The following is a 26,531-nucleotide window of genomic DNA, read 5'->3' as shown; positions in this document are numbered from 1 at the left end:
ATGCTTATATTTTACTTTCTGTAACAGGTGGTGCTGGAAGTAAACAGTGAATTTGTTGTTGAGGTAATGTATAATAAAACTATTTTTCAATTTAAAATCAAGAGAAAAACTGAATTTTGTAATGCATCATATATCAAAAATCAGAAACCATAACAGTTGAGATAAAAGATAAGAGAAAGAACTTCTTCCAAGTTGAAACAGCAATGATAAAACCTATATTCCCCAATAGCCATGCATTTAGCCATGGTTTGTGACAGCTCAGAGTAGTAACTCCTACTTATCAAACGATGCCATCAGCTTATCTATACATTTTCCAACCTAAATCAAAGAAAAAGAAGCAAAGTTACATATTAGAGTGGGAAGAGGATTTTTTGACAGTTACATCAGCAAGAAGATAACTGACAGTAAATCAATGAGTAAAAGATACAAAAGTAAAAAATATGTAATCACAATTAAATAAAACAACAGAGAATCTAGTTCAGATTCTTAGAGCAGGAATCAGGATATAAAGCTACTGTCCTCTATCTCCAGCAGGACTTTATTTCAGTAGTTAAACTTCCATTATGAGATCTCAAACCTTTGAAAAAAATAAAATTAGTTTTCTAATCTCTGTTGCAAACAGGGGAATATTTGTATCAAATGGAAGTGCATCAAAATGGGGGGAAAATGAAAAATTCTTTGATTCTTGAAAGGATAAATTCCATTCACTGATTTCTTTCCCCAAAGTGGTAATTAAATAAAGTCTTGATTAAAGCAAACACACTTATCCACATCTTGATAAATATAGTAGGAGTTACTGCTAAAAATCTCTACACATAAGTACACAGGCATACAAACCCTCAGATAGTATATTTCTAAATTCTTTTCTTCTTTATTTATTTTTAAGTGAAGGACAATTGTTTTATGATATTGTGTTGGTTTCTGCCATACATCCACATGAATCAGCCACAGGTACTATACATATGTCCCCTCCCTTTTTGAGCCTGCCTCTCACCTCCCATGTAAATTCTTTAACTAAAAAATTCTTAAATATCCTCCAACTATAGCAACATAAGACTACAGAGAAAAACATATAGCAAGCAAAGATATAAACAGACAATGCTGAGAAGCCATCTAGACGTCCATGGGATTACTGCAGGTACCATCAACTCAGCTAAAATATCCCTCTAATCCTGCGCTAATCTATTTGGATGCCTAGCCAGGGCAGTGTCCTTATCAAGAGAGGAGAAAAATCCCTTCCCTCTCTTAGCTGAGCACACTCACCAGCACAAAGCTCTTTTCACAGGGGATATACTCACATGGAACACTGCAGTTTTTACACTCTGGAGACCAGGAATCCTGGTCACAGCAGAGTGAAGGGTGAGGTGGGCAGGACTCCTCACTTGGCAAGGACAGATTGAGGAAAGAAAAACCACACCTGTTACCCATTAGAACATACTATAAGCTCCATACAAAGCTAAGAAAATTGGTTTCACTAGAATCCTATAGTTAGAAAGAGATCATTCCAAGAGAAGTTGCTAAGTCAAGGTGACCAGGCTGTGTCCATCCAGAGTTGTGAAATAGTAAACACTTTCTTTGTTCCTCAAATTCAATACCGTTGCTTCCTCTGGGTGCACCTTACAGTGTTGAATAAATGTCCTTACTGAGTAAAACTGCTCTAACACTGTGCAAAATGGGAATGCTTTTTGCTTTAGGTGAAGGAATTGGACGCAGAAAATGGCACCGCAAAATGGCAAACAGTCAGAAGACAGAAGCGGGAGTGGATCAAGTTTGCTGCGGCCTGTCGAGAAGGAGAAGATAACTCCAAGAGGAATCCGATCGCCAGAGTAAGTGATGAAACAAACAGGAGGAGGCTGTGCTGATAACAAAGGCTTCTGGAGGCAGGAAAGGTCCCAGACATGTTGAAGACTTGCAGCCTCCAGGACACCATAGTGACTTAGGAAGATGGGTGATGTAGAGTAATTTGTTCACATTGTTGAGACATTGTTTTGAATATCACAGTCTGGGAGCTGATAATACAAAGCAGAGGGTCTTTGAATGATCCGGGGAGATCTGGATCTCCTGCACAACTGAGCTTTATCTGTTGGTTTGCATTCTGTGTACTGTCACATGTCTACGTTATAGGAGGGGTATGTAAGATGTATGCAATAGTCTTATATTACAAAATCAAAGGTTTACAGTATTGATTAATTCCCTCCAACTCAGGATAATGTCAAAAGTTTCCACTAGATTCCTGTGTGAAGTCACTTCCATCGTGTCTGACTCTGCAACCCTATGTGCTGTAGCCTGCCAGGCTCCTCTGTCCATGGGATTTCCCAGGCAAGAATACTAGAGTGGGTTGCCATTTGCTTCTCCAGAGGATCTTCCTGACCCAGGAATTGAACCCACGTCTCATGTTTCCTGCACTGGGAGGAAGGTTCTTTACTACTAGCACCACCTGGGAAGGTTTACAGTATTGATTAATCCCTTCCAAGACAGTCAGGACAGGGTCAAAAACTTCCACTAGATTCCTACATCCAGAAATTAAGTGAGTCTTAAAAAGTACTCTAAATGCTGGCAATCAGTAAGGAAGGAGAGTGAAGAAAAGAATATATAACAAATTGATTCGTGAAGGAGGAGACCCGCATTAACAGCCTCATTAGCTCTTTCTGGATATCTTGGCCCTGCCTTCATGGTGAAATCAACAGTACAGTGATCTACCAGAATTCTCTCCTTAAATATTACATAGATGCATTTCTTAAATGTATATAGAAAGTTTTACATATATAATAAGCATCCCACTGATATTAAAGATGTAACCTCATCTCAAGAGATTATTTTCTCTCAGAAGTTTTCAAATTCTTGGAAATTTTTGGAAAGCTTTAAATTGTTACCATTTCCATTCAACTCAGTTACAGCTTTCTGTTATCCCATTTGTGTGACATCTTGTGTCAGTCTCTCAGTCATGTCCAACTCTTTGCTACCCCATGGACTGTAGCCACCAGGCTCCTCTGTCCATGAGATTTCCCGGGCAAGAATACTGGAGTGGACTGCCATTTCCTTTTCTTCTCTTTTTATTCCTGGATTCTCACTTATATAAATAAGATCTTTACATTAAGGGGAGCTAATCCAAGTTGTATTTTCAGCTGTCATTGTTTAAGTGTGGATATTTGGGCAAGAAATCTTAGTATTTTACTGGGTGTTCTCATCTTCAATATACAGGTGAGATTTCAAAATTGAAATATCTTTCTTTAAATTTATGAAAATAGCATATACAAAACTACTCAAACAAAACCTATATGGCAGAATATTTGTCACAAAATCTGTTTGGCAAATGAGTGACACAGTAGGCTTCAACTGATAAAATTATTGCCAGTATCTCTAAACAACTGTACTTCTCTTCTGGCTTTCCTAATTTATTGGTAATTTTGATTAAATCTCTAACTAAAGTCTAGACCGGTCATATTAATGTGAAACACTTTTCTAAAAAAACAGTAGAGATGGTGCTTTCTTCTCTCAAATTCTTTCTCCAGGAGCAAAGAGAACCAGAAAATTGAAGAATGTTTCCATAATAACAAGTGTAGCATCAAGCACTTATGTGCCATATGCCAGGAATTGGGGTGAAGTGAGGAGGGGTGAGGTGACTATATGCTACCTCATACAATCACCAGAGCAAACCTAGGGTATAGGTGGTATTAGCAAACCCAGGGTATAGGTGGTATTATTAATATCTCATTATCAGCTGGTGCTTGGCAAAGCTAAGTGAATTTTCCAGTTACACAGGCCTAAGTCATGGCTCCAGGTTTTGGTTCAAAACCCACCTGACTACAAAGCCCATTCCCTTCTCAGTCCACTACACTCAGCAGATTATGACCTGCTCTAAACTAAATCACACTTCTGGCCATTTTCTCCATAGATTCGATCAGACTGCGAAGTGAATCAGAAGATTACATACCGCATCTCTGGGGCAGGAATTGATCGACCACCCTATGGAGTGTTCACCATTAACCCTCGGACGGGGGAAATTAACATCACTTCAGTGGTGGACCGAGAAATAACACCACTTTTCTTGGTGAGTCACAGCAGTGCTCTGAGTTATGCGTATTTTTTTCTTTAAAAAATATCATCCCGGGACTAATGCTTACTTTTGATAAAACATAGTAGACTGAAATCAAATAAATGACTTAAATAGATGAAAAGAGTATGAAAATATAAATTTACAGTTCAGGATTCTCTCATGTGTCACATTATGTATGTGATCAAATATCTTGATAAAATTTAAATCACTAGATTGTAATACAGTCTGAATTCACTGGGAAAATCGTTGCTTTGCACACTACCTGATATATTTTCAGGCTTTTTTTGGTGAAAATAGGGTTTTGGTTTTTTTTTTCCAACTTTCCACAGATTTATTGCCGGGCTCTCAATTCACGGGGTGAAGACTTAGAAAGGCCTCTTGAGCTTCGAGTCAAAGTTATGGACATAAATGATAACCCCCCAGTTTTTACACAAAATGTGTACACAGCCAGCATTGAAGAAAACAGCGATGCAAGTAAGTAGAGTGACATGCCTTCACTGCGTTACAACATTTATTTGTCTTAGTCAAAAGCTTTAGTATATCGAAATACAGGCAGTTTCAATATCAGAAAAAGCCAAATTTGTATTTGAAAATGGAAAGTAATTTTTTAAAATTGTATTAAACAATTTTTAAAGTTTTTTAAAAATACATTTGCAGAAACGTGAGACAACGCCAACCATGTCACTAAGTTCCATTGTGATATAGTTCATTTTTTATTAAAAAAAATGTGACTTATGTAAACATACTGAGTTTATTATTGTCACTTTAAATAAATTAATAAGTACATTTTAAAACAAAGATTATTGATTTTTTAAAAAGATTCCGATATTTTGCTAATTTGCCACCTAGTCATTTAAGGAGTATAAGTACTTTATAAATGGTAAAGGATTTTATAGAAGGAAACCACCATTATCTTTGTAATCAGCAGTGAAGTGGAAAGTCATGGTACTATATTCTCATGGAAAACTAGAACAAGAGAATTCAGGAGAAGGCAGACTAGTCTTTCTTCCTATGCCTGATGATTTGCAGAATTGATTCTAACAGACTCCCAAACCTTCTTCGCCTCCGTCTTCATTTCTAGACACCCTGGTGGTAAAGCTAAGTGCCACAGACGCAGATGAAGACAATCATCTGAATTCTAAAATTGCCTATAAGATCGTGTCTCAGGAGCCAGCAGGCTCACCGATGTTCATCATGAACAGGTACACTGGAGAAGTGCGCACGACGTCCAATTTCCTCGACAGAGAGGTAAAGCCTGCTGTGAATGAATTTTTAAAAATAAGGAATTCAGTGTTGAAGAGACAAAGATGAAATGATTCATGTGTGCCCATGCCTTTTTCGTGTAAAGGAGAAGAGTAAAAATAGTCCAGCCATTACTTTTCAATGAAAATGATGAAAAGAAAAAAATATTGTATTGAAAGATGACAGAAAATTATAAAAGAAAATGGAATAATCAGAATGTGTTGGATTGTATTCCAAACTAGGTCAGAGTCTTAAAATTCTCTTTCATCTTAAGCAACACAGCATGTATAACCTCCTCGTGAGGGGCTCAGATCGGGATGGAGCTACGGACGGACTGTCTTCAGAGTGTGACTGCAGAATCAAGGTTTTAGACGTCAATGATAATTTCCCCACTTTGGAGAAAACTTCCGTGAGTCGTTCCTCTTCTACTCCTTTTTTCCCCATAAGGGTTGACAACAGATTTACTTTCCTGCTAGTGTGTGAACCTGGTTCTATGACACATATGTTGTGTGAAGTTGTGTCCAACTCTTTGCAACCCCGTGGACTATAGCCCAGCAGGCTCCTCTGTCCATGGGTTATGACACGTGTAGACGTACTCAACTTTCTCGCTGTATAAACTTTGGAACTTCTTACGTATGATCATATACAAGACCCACTGGAGAAGGAATAGACTACCCACTCCGTATCTTGGGGGCTTCCCTGGTGACTCTGCTGGTAAAGAACCCACCTGCAATGCGAGAGACCTGGGTTTGATCCTTGGGTTGGGAAGATCCCCTGGAGAAGGTAACAACTACTCCAGTATTCTGGCCTGGAGAATTCCATGGACTGTATAGTCCATGGGATCACAAAGAGTCAGACACGACTGAGTGACTTTCACGTTCACTGAATAGTATGTATGCCTTTGAGTCACTATTCTGTGTAAATCTCTTCTTTGGCAGTAGTGAACTATCTCCCCCATACTCTACTCACAGAAATGCAGAAATTTATGAACATAACTCTGGGAATCATGTAACAACGTTGATGTATTTTTCTATGCCTGATGATTTGCTGAGTCAATTCCAGAAAAGTCCCAAACATTCCAACTTTCATATTCATAAAGAGGCACACAATTGAAAACAGTAGGGCCAAACCTGGCTTACAGCCTGTTTTGGTTAAAATTAAAATGTTTTATTGGGCCACGACTGTGTTGTCTGTGGCTGCTTTGATCTTAACAACAGCAGAGATGAGTAACCGACACAAACTCTCTGGTCCCCAAAGTCTAATATAATTACCATCCCACCCTTTACTTAAAAGGAATAACTAACTTAAGGAAAATTTAAAATAAGCAAGAAAAATAAAATGAATTGCCTGTTTGACCTTGATTCCACCTGCAGCACAAGAAAATCAGTTTTATTATCATGTAGTCATTTTATTCTTTTATTTCTGATAGGACAGATGGCTGATACAAAAATCATTGGCAGAGTCTGTTGTTAGCACGTCAAATAATAATTATGATAAGTCAATCTCTTTCTTTTTGAAAATTCATTGATTATAAAATTGATCTATGCCATTTCAGTACTCAGCGAGTATTGAAGAGAACTGTTTAAGTTCGGAACTGATCCGATTTCAAGCAATTGATCTCGATGAAGAAGGCACTGACAACTGGTTGGCAAAATATTTAATTCTCTCTGGAAATGACGGGAATTGGTTTGATATTCAAACAGACCCACAAACCAACGAAGGCATTTTGAAAGTCGTCAAGGTACAGTATGGGATCTGCAATATTTGCTTTCCAAGAAGGGCTAAAATACTGAGAGAGAGAATGTCTCTGTAACAAATATACCATAACCTTGCATACTACTTGTGTGGACAAGTATCCTGAGTTAGTGGACTGTGTCAGTTCAGCAATGCAGTGTTTATTACTAAGAGAAATAAGAAGTCTGTTTTGTTCTCACAGTGCCCAACATCTAGTTGAGAAAATAAGGCAGGTACTCCCAAACTAGGTAACAATATGAGTTAAAAACCAAACACATAGTAGATGCTATGGTATTAGGCATAAACTGGAGTGGGTCACCATGCCCTCCTTCAGAGGATCTCCCCGACCCAGGGATCAAATCCGTGTCTCTTACATCTCCTGCATTGGTAGGCAGGTTCTTTACCACTAGCACCATCTGGGAAGCCCCAGTGAATAGCCAGATGGGTGAAATATGAAATAGGTACTAACAGATAAGATCTTTCTGAGCAAGAGGTGGCTGAAAGAGTTTCAGTCATGGAATCAGGTTTAAGACTTTATAACTGAGATTGTTAACGTGGGTAACAAAATGCACAAACACACAGGTGAGAAGGCATAAAGGCGTGTTCAGGCATGATAAGCAGTTCTGTGGGGCTGTTGCAGAGTATTCATGGAGAAAAGTGATGAGATGCAAGAACACATGTTAAGAACTTTGAGTACTGGACTGTAGGGTTTAACTTTTTTTCTTATAGATTAATTTTTCTTGAACTACTTTATGCTTTATGGTCAACAATAAAATCTAAAAATACAAATAAAACTACAGACCAATAAGATTCAAATTAGCATTAATGAAATAAGTGAAATCAATTTTTCACAAACAAAATTACCACTAACAACATAAACAGAACTTATGGCTATGAAAACATATACTAGTAGACCTATGTATGTATTTATTTTAGCATGCAGTGTGAACTGTGATTATTCAGTTGTTACTACTTTTCTCTATTCCAGTTACTGTGATACTTTTTTCCAGACAGTAAATTAGGAAGCCAGTTAGCCCTTATCTGATGCAAACATATTGTTTATATATTGAATTTTTTTCTGTCCTTTTTGCGACTGTTTGGAGAAATTAAAGTATTACTACTTTACCACAAAATACAACCACTAGCACAGAAATCATGCAGTGTATCAAATTACAGGCAGTCATCAAAAACATGGAAAACATCTGTATGTGCTTTTAAAATTGCCATTCAAATCAATATACGACATTTCAAAATTCCTTAAGAGAAAACAAAGACTCCAAGAATACGCAATGAACTTCCTGTTTGAGAAACATGGCTCTGGGCCAGAGATCAGCAAACAGTAGCCAAATCTGGCCAGCCACTTTTTTGCAAATAAAGTTTTACTGGAAAACAACCACAAACATTCATTCATGTATTTCCTATGGCTGTTTCCACACTCCACTGGCTGAACTGAATGCTCAACACGGAAACTGTATCTGACCTCCAAAGCCTAAAATATTCATATCTTCCCTTAACCAAAAAAATTCACCAACCCTACTTATACACCAAGAAAAGCTTTGGGGTATATTTTTAAATAGCCATAACATTATAAGCTTAACTCCAGAAAGATGAAAGAAAATAATTATTATATTGATGAAGTCTTGAAGTTAGGAACCTGATCTAAAGTGAATGAAGTCAAAATACAAATTAAGGAACAAATAGGAGCCACTGCCAAATGTGACATGAATAGAAAGAGAGAGGAGGTTGTCTGTCACCTCATCAAATTCTGAATATTTAGTCACATTTCTTACCAGGGATCAGAATTTGTTCTACCTTGCATCTTAGTTAAAAATCAAGATCTAGACATGTCATGAAATTCTTACCTATCTTCTTACCACCTTTATCACTGTCTTTGTATATTACTTGCAATATATAACTTTTTTTTGCTTTTAATCTGCCTCCTAAACTACTAAAATAAGAGCAAAAAAAAAAATCTTTGAGCACAAACAACTTGACCTAAATATCTTTCCATCCCTTGAACCTGGTCCCGTGTTCAGAAGATAGTAGCAGCTCACCAAACTTTGAGAGTAATGATGATGCCACTTACTGAAACTGCTGCTCTCACCGAAACAGGAGGCACTGAGCTTGAATGCAGAGTTCATCATTTCTACAAAATTAGAAAAATGAAAAAGAAAACACGTTCATCACTCAGGCAGTGCACTATCTATGACATGCATAATGTTTTCTGTGAGAGCTAAAACTTTTTTAAAGATCTACTTACATTATTGCAAAAAAGAAAAAAAAAACTACTGGAAATTCAATTTCATGAAAAATTGGTCAAGGTAGTATTAGATATGGTGTAAACAAAGTATGTATATTTTTTCAGAATGATAACTTCCCAAGTTTCTTACAAAGAGCAGAAAACAATATGCTTTAAAACATCAAAATAATGTAGGAGGGCTAATGAAATTTAAAATATTGATATGTGTGCCCTGGTGCTGGGGAAAGATTGAAGACAGGAGGAGAAGGGGACGACAGAGGATGAGATGGTTAAATGGCATCACCAATTCAATGGGCATGAGTTTGAGTAAGCTCCGGGAGTTGGTGATGGACAGGGAAGCCTGGCGTGCTGCAGTCCATGGGGTCACAAAGAGTCGGACACAACTGAGCGACTGAACTGAACTGAATATGTGTGCTAGCACACAGCCAAAAGAGCTATGTATGTAGAGGATATATGTGCAATTTTCCAAGATTTGGCATTTGGAATGAGGTCACTAATGTCCTCTGGGACTCTCTCCATATTCACTCAAGCTATCACTTAACCTCGTAGAAACTGACCTCTAAGTCACAAGCTTTTGACTAAGATTTCTAGAACCCTTTCCTTAGTCTGAGGACATTACAAATAATCCAGTTCAACCCAAATTTGAGAAATGAAGGGTGCCAGGAATATGAATCAGACATGGTCCCAGTTCTCCAGGAACTATCCCACTTTATAACCATCACACTTATAAATCACTCTTAAGGATTTTCTGAGCAGAAAATCCTAACAGATTCATCCTCATGGTTTTCCCTTTGTTCTGGAAACCATGTTCCTTTCAGGGCTGTGGTATCCTTAGTCTAGCAAACCTTTTCCTCTTTTTCCCCACCAGCTCTCACTATTGCCCATAATTAATTAATCCCATTTCTTGGGTATGGAAGCCTGGAAGTCCTACCCTCCTTAGGATTGGCCCCTGTGGTATAGCTGAACAAGAGAAAGACCTCTAAGAAAGTGAAAAATCTCTTTGTCAATAATAATTTTTTTTGGTATTTATGAACACATACGTATAGATAACAAAGAATATAAATAGATGGGGGAGTATGCACACATTCACTTGAACATCAAGAAGAAAAGCAAAATACTATCCAATTGGAATTCTAACAAAGAAATATTGGTTGTGTATTTTTATAATAACCCTAATCAAGATTTATTACACACGTGCTGACCCTGTTCCCGCATGGCACATGGCAAAGAATCCACCTGCCAATACGAAAGAGGCAAGAGACGTGGGTTTGATCCCTGGGTTGGGAAGATTCCCTGGAAGAAGAAATGGCAACCCACTCCAGTATTCTTGCCTGGAAAATTCCATGGACAGAGGAGCCTGGTGAGCTACAGCCCATGGGGTCACAAAGAGTCAGACACGACTGAGCACGCGAGCAAGCAGTCTCTGGACACCAGTTATTGGGTTATATTATGTGTATAAAGGCTCTATGCATATTATCTCAATCATCACAACTAAGGGAAGAAAATATTATGATTCCTTTTTTTATAGAAAGTGAAACAAAACCAAAGAGGAAAACTAATTTGTCTAAGTTCACCTAGGCAGCAAATGACAAAGACAAGTTCCAACCAGATCTCTCTGATTCCAAACTCATACTTAACTGCCATCTCTTTGCCCTACAGTGTAATCCGGGACCAGTAAACCAAGTTTTAGGAAAGAACAAGCATCTGAAGATTTTTCCCTCTATTGATCTCTGTAAGATCTTTCCCGACTGTATGTGCCCTGCTGGTCTCTTCCAAACACATCTGTACCAGAAAATGTCAATTCCTGGGAATTTCGGCAATTGAAATCCCAAATCTCAAGGGTTTTAGCTGAATTTTAAGTGAGGCATGTTAAGCCAGCCCCAAACAAGAACCCTAGTAAATTCCTGTGACTATTTTTATCTTATTACCTCCTGTGAAGAATTTAACCAAAATCTAGAAGAACATTCATGAGGTTATGGAATTTCCCCGAGAAGCAAAGATTCCTCTAAGGTTCTTGCTGATGGTACTTATGTCTTATCTTCTGTTATTGGTAAATGTGTTGCAATTATGTTTATCTTAGCTCCCAGAGCACTTCTAACAGCACCCAGTACTCCCTTTTCTACAACTGTTTTTTTTACAAATGGAGAAAATGGATCTCTTCCAGTTGAAAATTCATTTTTTAGCCCACAGTTCATTTCAGCTCTGTGCTGAATCATTGTTGGTGACTTCTCATGTCACCACATCAGTCATTCTGGATTAAAAGATTCTATTCATCTTTTATCCAAAGAACCCATCTCAAAGGTGACTTTTCTCATTTGAATGTGCCCTATGAAGGAGTCTTCTTGTTCACCAGACTCAGCCCAATTAAATTATAGTTGAGGGCTCTAATAGTCTATAATAGCTATAGACTATAATAGTCACAAATTCTCCTTTAGAAGTTGTTTGCATCATTTTTCAAAATTACAGGTTCAATTACATCATATATACTGGCTTCTAGGTTCTCTGATTATACTTCCAAGATATTCTCAGATAGGCATTCTAAAAGAGACATGGCTAGTATTTATTCATTTAATAACTGTAAATTTTTTTTTTCATTCTAAGTTTTACATATTATTTTTCATAAGCACCTCATTTGGAAAGAAGGATCATCTTTCATTTTAGGGTTTTATGTAGGAAGTTCGAAACTAGAGTCCAACTTAAAGTCACAGGCCTAAATGATTCATGTACCATGCACCGGATTATGCCAAAAGATAAAGGAAATAACATGTCTGATATACGTAAATGAAAGTGAAAGTGTTAGCCGATCAATCATATCTAACTCTTCGAGACCCTATGGACTATAGCCCACCAGGTCCTCTGTTCATGGAATTCTCCAGGCAAGAATACTTGAGTGAGTTGCCATGCCCTTCTCCAGGGGAGCTTCCTGACCCAGGGATCGAACCAGGGTCTCCCGCACTGCAGGCAGATTCTTTACCATCTGAGACACCGGGGAAGCCCATGATACACATAATGCGGTAACAAACAAAATTTGATCAGTTCAAGAGCAGAACTGCATAGCTCCTGGCCTAGTTATTCTAGTGTACTGCTTTTTTAATCTTGACTTCTATCAAGAAAGTCTTTTTGCTGTTTCAGAGCTTGTTTTGTTTTCTTTTAACTTTCTATCATTTCAGACGCTGGATTATGAACAAGTGCCTAATATTCATCTTAGCATTGGAGTTAAAAACCAAGCTGAGTTTCACCACTCGGTTGCCTCTCAATTCCAAATGCACTCAACCCCTGTGAGAATTCAGGTTGTTAATGTGAGAGAAGGACCCGCATTTCATCCAAATTCTATGACATTCAGCGTGCGAGAAGGATTGAAAGGAAATTCCTTATTGAATTTTGTGCTTGGCACATACACAGCTATAGATTTGGATACAGGAAATCCTGCAACAAATGTCAGGTACTGCAGATATTTTGCTCGTGTTAAAGAGATAAAGCTCAGCTCATCCTATATTAATTCACTAGAAGGTACTAGTATATGAGGGTTGAAGTACTTTTGAAGTTTTGCTTTGCTTTTTCTCTTCGTTTTAGAAGACAACGGCAGTATTAACTTTATTTCAGAATTTTAATAGTGCTTTAGAGGCAATAAGGACTCCAATGGGTTAAAGGAGTAATTGCGTCCAGCGGGCAATTGTAAGATCAAAGAGCCACCTACAGATACTCTGTGACTCTCTGACCTTTTGTGCCTGGCTATACTACCCTGGCCCCAAGATGACTAAGCTATATTATAAACAATAAGACATCATAAAAGATGAGTCACTTTTTTTTCTTAAAAGCTGTGTTAGCTAATGACTTTGGGTCTAATTTCAATCTCCTACTTGACCTAAAATGAAAAAGAAAAAAAAAGAAGAGGCTGAAACATAGATGTTTCAGAAATTTGATGAATCTTAAGAGAATCAGAACCGAAAAAATAGAAAGGTAGGTATTAGGGTCACTAGATACACAGATGATATATGAGTTAGATCTATGTAAGATATCCTGGAAAATAACTATAGCGAAATATACAAGTATTCTCTATATCTTTTCCTTCCAATATTTTTGGAATGAACAAAGTCTACTGACCTATAAATTACTTTTGACATAAAAATTTTTGATTAATTAGCTAATAAATTGGTAGGCAACAAAAATTATGAAGTCTATCAGAGGAAAGAATGTGCCAGATAAATGTCTTGGACGTTTGAATTTATGCCTGGTACAGAGAACAGATGTTCTATTAATAAGGTCAAAAGCTTTGAATCCATTATATGTAAAAAAAAAAAAAATCCACATACACAAGCACACTAGATGAACCACAACCCCTAACAGGCCAACAATGAGGGGCTCTGAAACCAATATTCATTAAAATCTAAAAAAGAAATATATCACATGTGAAAATAAATAAAGCACATTCTCACAGTCTTTCAATAGACACTGCTATGATTTTATAAACAACCCTGAAATAATTTCATACATTCTATTAACAATTATATTAAGAGCCAGAAGAGTAAGAATTATGAGATTATAAAATTCTGTTGTGAATCTGTACATAAATATGTTCAATACTGGAATTTTATTCTCTATATATTTTATAAACTGACTCAGTTGTCACTATAAAGCATGCAAATACCATATATAAGATTAACACATTGTGCAGCTTAAAATGATTAACTTCTATATAAGCAAATAATGAATGTATTTATCTAAAAACAGGTATATCATAGGACATGACGCAGGCAACTGGTTAAAAATAGATTCAAGGACTGGCGAGATACAATTTTCTAGGGAATTTGATAAGAAGTCAAAATATATTACCAATGGGATATACACAGCAGAGATCCTGGCTATAGATGGTAAGAAAATTTATTGTCAATTCTTAATAAAATTATTACTATTACATTCAGTACAAGTAATATTCTTTTTTTTTCATTTATTTTTATTAGTTGGAGGCTAACTACTTTACAATATTGTAGTGGTTTTGCCATACACTGACATGACTCAGCCATGGATTTACATGTGTTCCCCATCCCGATCCTCCCTCCCGCCTCCCTCCCCATCCCATCCCTCTGTGTCTTCCCAGTGCACCAGCCCTGAGCGCTTGTCTCATGCATCCAACCTGGGACAAGTAATATTCTAATGTTGATACTAGATTGACTCAAATCCAATATACAGTTTATTGGTGTCTTTAAGACTTATAGAGAGTTCTAAATACCTTAGATCAAGGACTGAGTTCAGTATCCTTATAATCATAATTTACATTTAAGTCATAATTTATTTCACCTATTTACAAAAAAAAATTGTATGTGATTTACAGTGTGAAGCATAAAAGTTAAAATATATAAATAAAATTCAGTTTCTGCTTTCGACCTCATCTCTTGAGACAATTGATCAGCTCGTAGAGTATGTCAGAAAAGTTTACTTAAGTAAGCGCTACAAAGTGTGCTCAAAATTCACCAGCAAGTAAGGCAGTGTCCCAAAGTGTATAGTTATTTCAGAACCACTAAAATTGAGCTACAATAAGAGGCCTGTGTGAGTATTGTTGTCCAAAGAAAAATGCTGAAGACCAAGAAAGCACCAGGTTATTCCAAATATAAGATTCAAATTACATTCATAAGGGCAGATGCACTGAAGTAACTTGTAATTGAGCAGTTCCTCACGTGGGAAAATCTATTAAGCATTCCTCTTGGTGAGTAGCAACAGGAATTTGTTTGTTTAGCAACAGTTAATGATTCTCCGGAGCAAAGGCTACTACTGCTATTTCCTAGCAGTAGCTAGGAAACCAGCCACTATGAAACGAAACAGCAGAAAAAGGTCAGTAACCAGGAAAGAAGGGAGACGATAGATGTCTCAAGAACATACCTAATAGAAGATAGATATTGCAGGATTGCATTGTTTATACCTGAAATTTACAGTAGCCAAACAAACAGAAAGATAAACAGTCAGTACAGGATTGAAAGAGAAACCACGGTAATACCCAAACAATTACAGTCCATACATTCTGGTCTTCATCCTATGAGTGTCACTTTCAGCATCTGCGTGAGTTATATAAATATTATAGCCCTATTTATTATCAGTATTCTGAAAATGAATTCTAGCCAGGTTGATCACAGCCAATGGGTCATACGAGAAAATCCAATTCTAGTTCAAAAACTAGAATAAAAAATTAGTCAAGTAAATAAAAAGAAAACGACATGAAAATGTACCCACAGAAACCTAAAAACAAGGGCCATTGTTGATTCTCCTAAGCCAAGTATCCGCACTGGCACAAGCCTTCCAGACAGCTGGAATAAGTTTGCTCAAGGATGCTTGGCCAGTAGGTAAAGAAGCAGAGCTCTGCCTACAGCAGACGCGACAAGGAGCAGATGCTGTCGACAGTAGCTTCAGCTGTGGTTTGCCACAGAAAGTGAAAGTCGCTCAGCCGTGTCTGACTCTTTATGACCCCATGGACTATACAGTCCGTGGAATTCTCCTGGTCAGAACACTGGAGTGGGTAGCCTTTCCCTTCTCCAGGGGATCTTCCTAACCCAGAGGATGAGAGAACAATACAGCACATAATCTAATCTGCGGGATAATCTAGTGTCTCTCTAATGAACCTAAATCTAGAATAGAAAGTTAACTCCCAAATCGGGTATAAGAATATACTGTACAAAACCATATACAGCATGAATAGGCTCCTGGTTTGTTATTATTCGAGTAACTAAATGACTCTACCATTTAGGCATACAGAAGACATCTTTAAAAGACATTTATTAACTTCACAAAGAGTGACCTAGCCAAATACCTAGAGATGATAATGTTCTGACTCACAAATGAAAATACTAAGACTCTCTGCAAGTAAAAAACAAAATAATTCTTTATTCAACATAAAGTATAAAAGTAGACTAAAAGCCCAGACTCCTATTTCTTGGTCCTCTGTCCCTTCGAATAACATACTAACCCCAAATTTGTTTCAAATGGGTTAGGAAAAAAGCAAATATATTTATATTTGTTTTCAGAAGTACCATTTCAGAGAGAAACAGTGTCTATCTAATGGATGGATTTAAACAGTGAAACAGGAAAAAAGAAATACTCAAACAATTATTTAACTTCAATTGCAGTTATTTCCACAAACACCAGACTCAATAAGTACCCAGAATGAAAGGCTCTAAACTGGACTACAGGGGTCTCCTTTGGGGAGATACGGTAGACTAGAAAGCAGTAAACCTTCTCTGAGAAAGGACGCTGAATTTTGCATTCTGAGATATGTAGCTGAATGAAACAGGGATGAAAAACATTTTAGGAAGCGTGACTAGAAGGCACAAGTGTTTGGTTTAGGAAAGAATGAGTTCAAAGAACTAAAAAGAAGCCAGTGTGTCTGGAAGGTACTGAGCAAAGGCAAGAGTGGCTTCAGGAGATTTAAGCAGGCAGGATCCTATCACGCACCATCTCAGGAGTCAAGTCATACTATTCCTCTATGCTGTGGCATCATCATGGGATATGAGAAAGAATTTTCTCCCCATCACCATTCACCCCAACACCCTATATGTCTTGCTGTTTCAGATGGCTCTGTAAAAACAGCCACGGGAACCATATGTATCGAAGTTCCTGATGTCAACGATTACTGCCCAGTCATTGTTGCTGAGAGAGAAAACATCTGCATTGCCTCTCCCTCCATCCTCATCTCTGCTGCAGACGTTAACAGTCACTCTTATGGGTCTCCCTTTACCTTCTGTGTTGTTAATGAACCCCCAGGGACAGCGAACATTTGGGATATCAGATCAGTAAATGGTAAGCAGAATGCAAATTTGCTTATACTCTAAGGCCAAAAGCAAAAACAATTACCAAGTAATTAGTCAAGTCACATAATAATCCTTTCTAACTCTATTTCCACCAAAAGTGTAAAGAATCCATAATAGTATGCGTGTTTATGATAACTGTTGCTACTTTAAAATAAAGGCCTCACATTGATAAAAATTGACATATAATTTCAGGCATCTTAACAATTTACATACCTTGGGTTCTTTTTCCTGAGATGTTAGATGTATAATAGAAAATGAAATGTTTTGAGACAATTTCATTCTGGACATGTGCATACTAACTCACTTCAGTCGCATCCAACTCTTTGCAACCCTATGGACTATAGAGACTGTAGCCCGCCAGGCTCCTCTTTCCGTGGGATTCTCCAGGCAAGAATACTGGAGAGGGTTGCCATTTCCTCCTCCAGGGGATCTTCCCAACCCAGGGATCAAACCCGCGTCTCTTACATCTCCTGCACTGGCTGGCGGGTTCTTTACCACCTGGTAAAGTGCCACTTGGGAAGCCCCCATTCTGGCCACAATAGCTCCCTCATCAGACATTCATTTGGAGAAACAGGAGAGACATTGTGGGTAGGGTGGTAAGATGGTGGTCAGAGTTCAAGGTAAGAGGAAAAATCCACCTTTCTGAGGCCACCAAGCTTTTCCATTCATCCTAAAATGATGCCAGGAAAAAAAAAATGCCACCATTAAGGACTTGGAGGAAATTAGGTAACCTGTTTTCACCATAAAACCTTTTAGCCCTTTTGCACAAAACCACCTTAATATTTTTAAAAGCTAAGCAATTCCATTTAATCCAAGATAACTCTAAATTCATCGTTCCCTACAAAATTCAATATGTTATTCTTAAATAATTGCTAACTACTTTTTCCTCATTCATATCCTAGATTTTATGAGGAAAAACAAGAAAAAATATTCAACATGAGATATTTATATCATAGATTTGCCAGTAAAAAATATAGTCTTATTGGAAAGAATATTCTTAGGGTTCTATTTACATGCTGGTCTTGAAGAAAAGAAAAAATCCCATTTAGCAGGTTGGGGCCATGCCTTATTTGACTCTTATTTTGAGCTCAGGTTACATTTTGGTAGACACAGCCACTTATTACATAGCTAACTGAAAGCAATAATCCATAATAGTAATAATTAACAATAATAATAATTGAGTGTTAAGGATCCACCAATTACTATTCATGATTTAGGAGTAAATCACTTCTAAGGCCTCCTCAGGTTGATAAATTTCAACATGTTTTAAGCAATGGTTTCTACAAAAATCAATAGATAATCACAGCACAAAGAATTAGTAAAATAATAGTTTTGGGAATAATTTTAAATGTTAAGACAGTGATTTTGAATAAGAGATGAGCAGTCTTCATGAGGGTATTTGGAAGCTGTCATCCCAAATAGAAAACTTCCAATATTTCCTTTCAGCTCAATATTCTTCATTCATTGGACAAATATCCACTGAGTGCATATTATATGCCAAGTATTGCTGCTCTGGAAATAAGCATCATAAGTGTTAATTTTTAAAAACTGACAATGTATTCTATGATGAGCATGAAAAAAGGTCAGATCATAAGTTAATCATGGGTATTAGGAAGAGTTACTCCCCAAGAAATTTTTTAATTTTTCCTGTATATTCGAGGACAGTCACTGGGCAATTTTTGTGTTACTTTCAGGTATACAACAAAGTGATTCAGTTAAACATACAAATATAACCATTCTTTTCCAAATTCTTTTTCCATATGGATTTTTACAGAGTATTGAGTAGAGTTCCCTCTACTATACAGTACCACCTTATTTTTTATCTATTTTATATATTTTGGTATCTATCTGTTAATCCCCAATTCCTAATTTATCCCCCCCATCTCCCCTTTGGTAATCAAAGTTTATTTTCTATGTTTGTGAGTCTATTTCTGTTTTGTGAATAAATTCATCTGTATCATCTTTTTAGATTTCACATATAAGCTGTGGCATATGATATTTTCCTCTGTCTGATTTCACTTAGTATTATAATCTCTAGGTCTGTTCATGTTGCTGCAATATGACTTCAATTCTTTTCTATGACTGTGTAATATTCCATTATATATATATGTACCTCATCTTTAATTTATTTTCTCTCTTGCTTTTCAGCTACCTCTGCAATCCTGAAAGCTGAGCAGACTTTATATTCCGGATACTATGAAATCCCAATCCTAGTAAAGGACAGTTTTAACAGAGCATGCGAATTGCCGCAGATCATAGAGTTAAGGGCCTGTGACTGTGACATCAACCACATGTGCTTGTACCCGGGTACCACAGACATCAGTACCGGGGATGGTAGCTCTGTCACCAGTGTATCTGTCACTGACGACCAAACTGAGGCTTCAAATGTTGGTATGGGATCAACAGGGATTGGCATGATCACTACGGGCATCCTACTGCTGCTTCGTAAGTACTGGATTAAATCCCTCTTTTCAGCAGTTCTTCAAATTAAGAATGTAATCAGGTTCACTGGAATGGCCATTTCTTTTTGGTACCTATGGCAATGTTTGTGGAAATCTGGAAATAAGCAATGGAACTGATATGGGCATGTTACTTGTTCAATAATGGTAAGTAAGAATATTCACTGGAAGGACTAATGCTGAAGCTGAAATTCCAATATTCTGGCCACCTGACGTGAAGAGTCAACTCACTGGAAAAGACCCTGAGCTAGAAAAGACTGAGGGTAGGAGGAGAAGGGGAAGAGAGAGGATAGATGGTTGGATGGCATCACCAACTCAATGGACCTGAGTTTGAGCAAACTCTGGGAGATAGTGAAGGACAGGCAAGCCTGGTGTACTGCAGTCCATGGGGTCCCAAAGAGTCGGACACAACTGAGTGACTGAACAACAACAACAAAAAAAAAGAAGTCCAGGGTTAGTGAAGATCAAAAAGACGGGAAACGTGCAAGCCCCTAAGTATAGTATTTCTGCTGTTGTTCAGTAGCTCAGTCATGTCCGGTAACAGAGCAGAGCACAAAGTAATCCCATCATGACAATTTTAGCAAAGTCCTTTAAGAGCAGAAAGGCAGAAGTAATTAAGTCTAAATGGGAAAGCTGGGGAAGTCCTGATGGAGAAAGTGACTTTGAGCTGAAGATCTTAGAAGAAGCATGGTGTGTGGGGAAATCCAGAAAAGCAGTCTAGAACATAGGAAAAGCAGAGACATAAACACACATGTATAAATGTGCACACATGTACATAGGGGGCTAGGAAACATAAAACTGGATTTGAATCCTGGGTCTGCCAACAACCAGTTTGGAGTCTTAGATTAGCAGGAAGAAAGAACCTTATTTGCCTAATCGGTCATTGAAGCACCCAGTTTACCTGATCTTAAGTGATTAGCGGATTTGTATTTATAAACATGAATATGTATACTCAATCCTTAATGTTATTCGATCAGTTGTGTCTGACTCTTTGTAATCCCATGGACTGTAGCCTACCAGGCTCCTGGGTCCATGGGATTTCCCAGGCAAGAATACTGGAGTGAGTTGCCATTTCCTTTTTCCGGGGATCTTCCCAACCCAGGGATCGAACTTGGGTCTCCTGCACTGCAGGCATATTCTTTACCATCTGAGCCACCAAGGAAGCCCCACTCAATCCTTCAGGGGAAATTAATGAATTACATTTGTATTCTTCCCTCTAGTTCTGAATATCATGCCGCATTTTCCCAAAAGTGATGCATTTGATGACTTCCTAAATTGAGCAATATGTGTTAACTCTTCCTTCCCACTTTCTTGGGCAGTGGCACCGCTCTTGCTGCTCCTGTGCTGCTGCTGCAAACGAAAACAGCCAGAAGGGCTGGGGACGAGTTTTGCTCCTGTGCCTGAAGGGGGAGAAGGAGTGGTGCAATCCTGGAGAATAGAAGGGGCCCATCCCGAGGACAGGGTGAGTGAGTTCGTCAGGTTCCACAGAAGCTCAGTGTTTCAATGGGATTCAGCGTGTCCTGTTAATTATACACTGCACAAAGTTGAAAATACATCATTTTTGAAATGTTTAACATACGCACTTCCCTGGTCCTGTGGCTAAAACTCTGTGCTCCCCATGCAGGGGGCCCGGGTTCAATCCCTGGTCAGGGATCTAGATCCCACATGACACAACTAAAGGTCTCATGTGCTACAACTAAGACCGGTGCAGCCAAAATAAGTAATTAAATATATATTTTTCAATGTTTAACATAAAACACTTACTTAAAATCCTTTTTTTTTCTTTTCAGGATGTGTCCAACATATGTGTACCAATGACAGCCACTAATACCCAGGACCGTATGGACTCCTCTGGTCAGTGGATGTCAAAATCTGTTTTCCTTTTTAAAATTTGCAAATTGTTCAACCAGACAAATCTCATGTATAAGTACCTTACCAAAACTCAGCACATCTGTCATTTTCCTTGGAGGACAGTATAAGTGGAGGGAAAGTTACATATTTGAAGTGGTGACTTTATTTTTCTGTCTTAAACTACTGGCAGTGAAGAACAATATAGCAATTCAAAGGGCAAAGTCTGGAACCGGAATGCTTAAGTTTGATTCCCAGCTCTGCCACTTGTTAGTAATTAAGTCCTTGAGTAAGACACTTGACCTCTCTGGGCCTCAATTTCCTTCTTTGAAACTGAATTTATAATAGTACCTACTTAAAAGTGTTGCTATGAGTAAATGATCATACAAATATATACATATTATATATTATATGTATAGTATATATATTATATATTATATGTATAGTATATGTTATATATATTATAGGCATAGTATGCATATTATATATGTGTAGTATACATATTATATATGTGTGATACATAATATGTATCATATATGTTACATATATCATATACCAATGTATGTATATGTGCTGTGTGTATATATGTATATCACAAAATATACATTAGAATAGTGCCTTGCACAGTAAGTGCTACCATTATTTGTAAAACAAGCAGTTCAGAAAAAAAAGAAAAAACGAAGCAGCAAATATGTTCTCCTAAGAATACACTGAAGGGGACAATAGAGGATGAGAGGGTGGATGGCATCATGGACTTGATGGACAGGAGTTTGAGCAAGCTCTGGGAGTTGGTGATGGACAGGGAAGCCTGGCGTGCTGCAGGCCATGGAGTTGCAAAGAGTTGGACACGACTGAGCGACTGAGCTGAAATAAGGAACTTTTGCTTCACCACTCTTATTCTCTCCTAATTTATCAAGTCCAAGACACACCCTAAAATACTGGAAAAATACCCTGCACTGGGCAATAACTGAACAAAGTAGAGAGGCTGCCCAGTTCTAGAGCGGGCTTGTGATTTCTCAGTGACGATTTCTGAGTATCCCAAGCCAGACTCTGGCTGCGAGAGCCTAAGGGGACTGAACACTCCTATGGAAGCCCACTCCCCATCCAGCACCAGGGTGAATGAGGACCCTGAGTTTCAGTTTCTGCAAACGCATGGCTGGCCTTGCTCTGGAGGGCTCACGAGTGAGTGCAAGTCTTCTCAGCCAGGCCGGGGGAGCTTGCCAGAGGCAGCCAGAGAAGGGACTGGTGCGGGCAAAACGGAGGCCCTGGTCCTCTGGCCTCTTCTGCACCTTCAAGTCTTTGGGATGCAGGTTCCCAAAAGGTGACAAAGCCACGCCTGATACCTGGCTCTCTCTGTACTCTTTATTTAGTTTTATTTTTATCAGCAAGCCTGAAGATTATATAGTTGGAATTGCTCCTATACTAGCGTTCCAGAGCCTTCCCTTTGTTGGGGAGAAGGGGTGGTGGTGTTGCTGACAGTGTTTACGTGGGTAAACAATGCAGATGACTCCAGCACCGTTGAACCCCCTCTCCTTTCAGAAATCTACACCAACACCTACGCAGGTGGAGGAACAGTTGAAGGGGGTGTCTCGGGAGTGGAGCTCAATACCGGTCTGGGGGCGGCCGCTGGCCTGGCTGCCGGGGGAGCAGCGGGCACCGCGGGGAGGAGGAGCTCGGCGCTGGGCATCCAGCGGGACTATGGGGACACCGGCCTGAACCTGGCTTTCCTGGACAGCTATTTCTCGGAGGTAACTTCCCTGCACACAGCTCCACAAAGTAGTCTTGAGACTGAATAATAATAATAACAATGGTGGTAGAGTCTTCTGAAATATATTCAGGGACTCTTAACTCTACCCCAATTCTGAATAAAAAAATATTTCTCTGAGGTAATTCCCCTGCATACAGTTCCACAAAATAGTCTTGAGACTGAATAATAATAATAATGGCAGCAGAGTATTCTGAAATATATTCAGCGACTCTTAATTCTATCCCAGTCCTGAATAAAAAAATATTTCTCTGAGGTAATTCCCCTGCACACAGTTCAACAATATTATCATTCACTCTTGAGACTGAATAATAATAACAATGGCAGTAGATTCTTTTCTGAGATATATTCAGTTACTTTTAACTCTATCCCAATCTTGAATAAAAAATATTTCACTTTTCCTTAAAATACAAAAAGCCAACTTACTGAAACATGTCATATCCAATACATAATACATCTGACTACTGTGAAAAAGGCTAGTATCTCATCATTTTCCATTTCCCTTCTGCTGTTTTCCTGTATTCTGTTTCTTTCTGGTGTTCCCACATTGTTTCCCACAGCAAAGAGCAAAGCAAGAGAATCCCGATCAAGGAAAACTGTGTGCTCATGTCTGTTCTTCACGGTGTCCTTTCACTCCTACAGATACCTCCAACAGAAAGGAGAAAAAATAAATCAAGAGCCAGAATTAGGGAAGAAAGAGAGCAGAAACTGAGGAATAGGGCCTCACCAAGATTTGATGACAGATTAGGGCCTGGAACCCAGGTCTCCTCATCTCTACCCAGGGCCCCAGGCACTGTGTCCCTCACTAGGGGCGAGGATCGTGGGTCTATGAGCATGCCAGGAGGAAAGACGCAAGGCACTAGGATGGCCTAAGAGGGTAGCACAAAGGATAAACAGAGGATTTATTTAAATTATCTTGTGAATTCCTATTTAGTACCTTTACTTCTTTTATTTAGCAGTCCATTTTATCTCATATTCTAATTAGCCCATTTTACTCCTTATGCGGCAACAAGTGAGTTTCACCACTGTTCTTAACAAAAAAATGCTAAATATGTTGTTGTAAGTTGTATCTTAAAATTGGTGGTTACCAATACCACTATAGACAGGGCATGAATAGTATCAGTTATTTAAATGAGTCATCCATACCACTCCAGTACATTTGGCAAATGGGCACAAATTATATACATGTCATAGAAGTGTCCTAGAAATTATATTCAAAGAATCATTCATAAAAGTCACACTAATATTTAAGGAACTTTGTCATTCCTGTCAAAATTGCACTGGGCTTTTTTTTTTTTTCCCCACTTGGTTTCAATTGGTGTTTTATGGGACCGAGAAAATCAAAGTGCATTCTTCTTTCTTTGGGCAGTGAGGTCATGCCAAACATTTTAGCGTTTTTTTAACACTAAAACGTGGCACTGAATTTCAAGCAGTGAGAACCAGCCTTTCCCTCTGCAAGGTAAAACCTCTGCAGAGTGGTATCCATGCTTCTTTCCAGTCACTTTTTTGCACCACCACCACCCAGCCCAGCAGCTAGCTTGTGCTGCAGGCAAGAGAAGGCTGTCCCCTTCCTAGTCATGTAAAATATTCAACAGCAAAGTTTTAAGGTGCTACCAAACTCATGAGTAATTAATTTCAAGACCTAAAGTCATTTACTTTTCAAGGTAGGATTTAGGGCCTTCCATGGTGGTCCAGTGGCTAAGACTCCTCACTCCCAATGTGGGAGGCCCTGGGTTTGATCCCTGGTTGGGGAACTAGATCCGACATACCACAACTAAAAATCCTGCTTGCCACAACTAAGAACTGGTACAGCCAAATAAATAAATAGAAATTTTTTTTAAGAAAAGGTAGGGATGTAGACTCTGGTACAGACCGTAGGGAAAGCAGCATGATGCAGTGGAGAAAAGACAGGTGGATTTGACGTTGTGTTGGACAACTATTTAAGTCTTGGGCATGACATTCACCTTCTCTGGGCTTGTGGTTACCTTATTTATAAAAGAAAGAAAGGGTCAGATTATATCAAGGGATTTTGGATGGTGTTGGGCAGGTCCTGTGGGATTTCATGGAAACCACCAAAGGCTATAGCAGTTGAGGCAAATAGGGAAGGGAACCACCAGGTCTCTGCTCCCACCCCACACCTTTAAACAAAGAAGTTCTCATGTCATCACTTCTACATGTTGGAGTCATGCCTAGGATTTCACTTAAGGTGTCTTTCATTAAAAAAAATTTTTTAATCACAGTAGATAACTCCCTCCTGATAACATAACTCCAAAAACACCCCAATTCTCTTCACCTAGGCCACATAAAATAAGCCTCTGAAACATAGAGCTATGTACACCTCTAGATGCTTTTATTTCAAATTGATCAAATATCTCTTCTTAAATAATGTTTTGCACATAACTAAATACGTTATTATTTTAGACCATCTCAGAAACAAAAGACCATGCACACTGATCTCCTTTCAAAATTCCATTATTTAGAAATACGGCAATCAATCAGGGTATCTCATCTTAGATCAGATGTCTTTAAGGTATTGTTGTTCTTCTCCAATTATTTTATAGAGAAAAGAAGCTCTAATTGTCTGTTTTTCTTCCAATTTTAGAAAGCATATGCTTATGCAGGCGAAGACGAAGGCCGCCCCGCAAACGATTGTTTGCTCATTTATGACCACGAAGGAGTAGGGTCTCCTGTGGGCTCCATTGGTTGTTGCAGTTGGATAGTGGATGATTTAGATGAAAGCTACATGGAAACTTTAGATCCGAAATTTAAGACTCTTGCTGAGATCTGCTTAAACACGGAAATTGACCCATTTCCTTCACAGCAGTCCTGTATCCCCATCAGCACTGATCTCCCTTTACTTGGACCGAACTACTTTGTTAATGAATCTTCAGGGATGACTGTCTCAGAGGCTGAATTCCAAGAAGAAATGGCAATACCTGAACCCATGATGCATGGGGATATTGTAGTGACCGAGACTTACACTACTGCTGAACCATGCGGGCAACCCACTGCGATTGTCTTTGATCCTCAGCTTGCACCCAATGTTGTAGTAACGGAAACAGTAATGGCACCTGTCTATGAGGTTCAAGGGAATATTTGTGTCCCTGCTGAGTTAGCCAACACACACAACGTAATCTATGCTGAGAGAGTGGTGTCTAGTCCTGGTAGGCCTGACGTGAGCAGTAGTAGCATGAGTGATGGTTGTAGGGGATCTGTGATGAGTGGTGGTATTTTGGTAGGGCCAGAAATTCAAGTGACACAAATGGTGAGTCCAGACATTCGCATAAGCCAAACTATTGGTTCCACATCCCCAGTGACATCTCGACACAGAGTCACACGGTACAGTAACATACATTACTCCCAACAGTAA

The 26,531-nt window shown here is 38.5% G+C and overlaps 1 protein-coding gene across 1 annotated transcript; it reads left to right on the top strand.

Annotated features, from left to right (window-relative positions):
* DSG4 (desmoglein 4) lies at positions 1-26,531 on the top strand. Its single transcript, XM_061130841.1, is given in 15 exon segments — positions 1-63; positions 1,695-1,826; positions 3,896-4,051; positions 4,387-4,531; positions 5,139-5,305; positions 5,574-5,708; positions 6,855-7,040; positions 12,464-12,735; positions 14,025-14,164; positions 16,851-17,078; positions 19,238-19,534; positions 20,868-21,010; positions 21,339-21,402; positions 22,936-23,144; positions 25,764-26,531. Coding segments are annotated over 15 exon segments (3,105 nt in total).

The sequence above is a fragment of the Dama dama genome, chromosome 27 (assembly GCF_033118175.1).
Source record: "Dama dama isolate Ldn47 chromosome 27, ASM3311817v1, whole genome shotgun sequence".
In the NCBI taxonomy this organism is placed as follows: Eukaryota; Metazoa; Chordata; class Mammalia; order Artiodactyla; family Cervidae; genus Dama; species Dama dama.
This window is presented reverse-complemented; position numbering and strand designations above follow the sequence as displayed.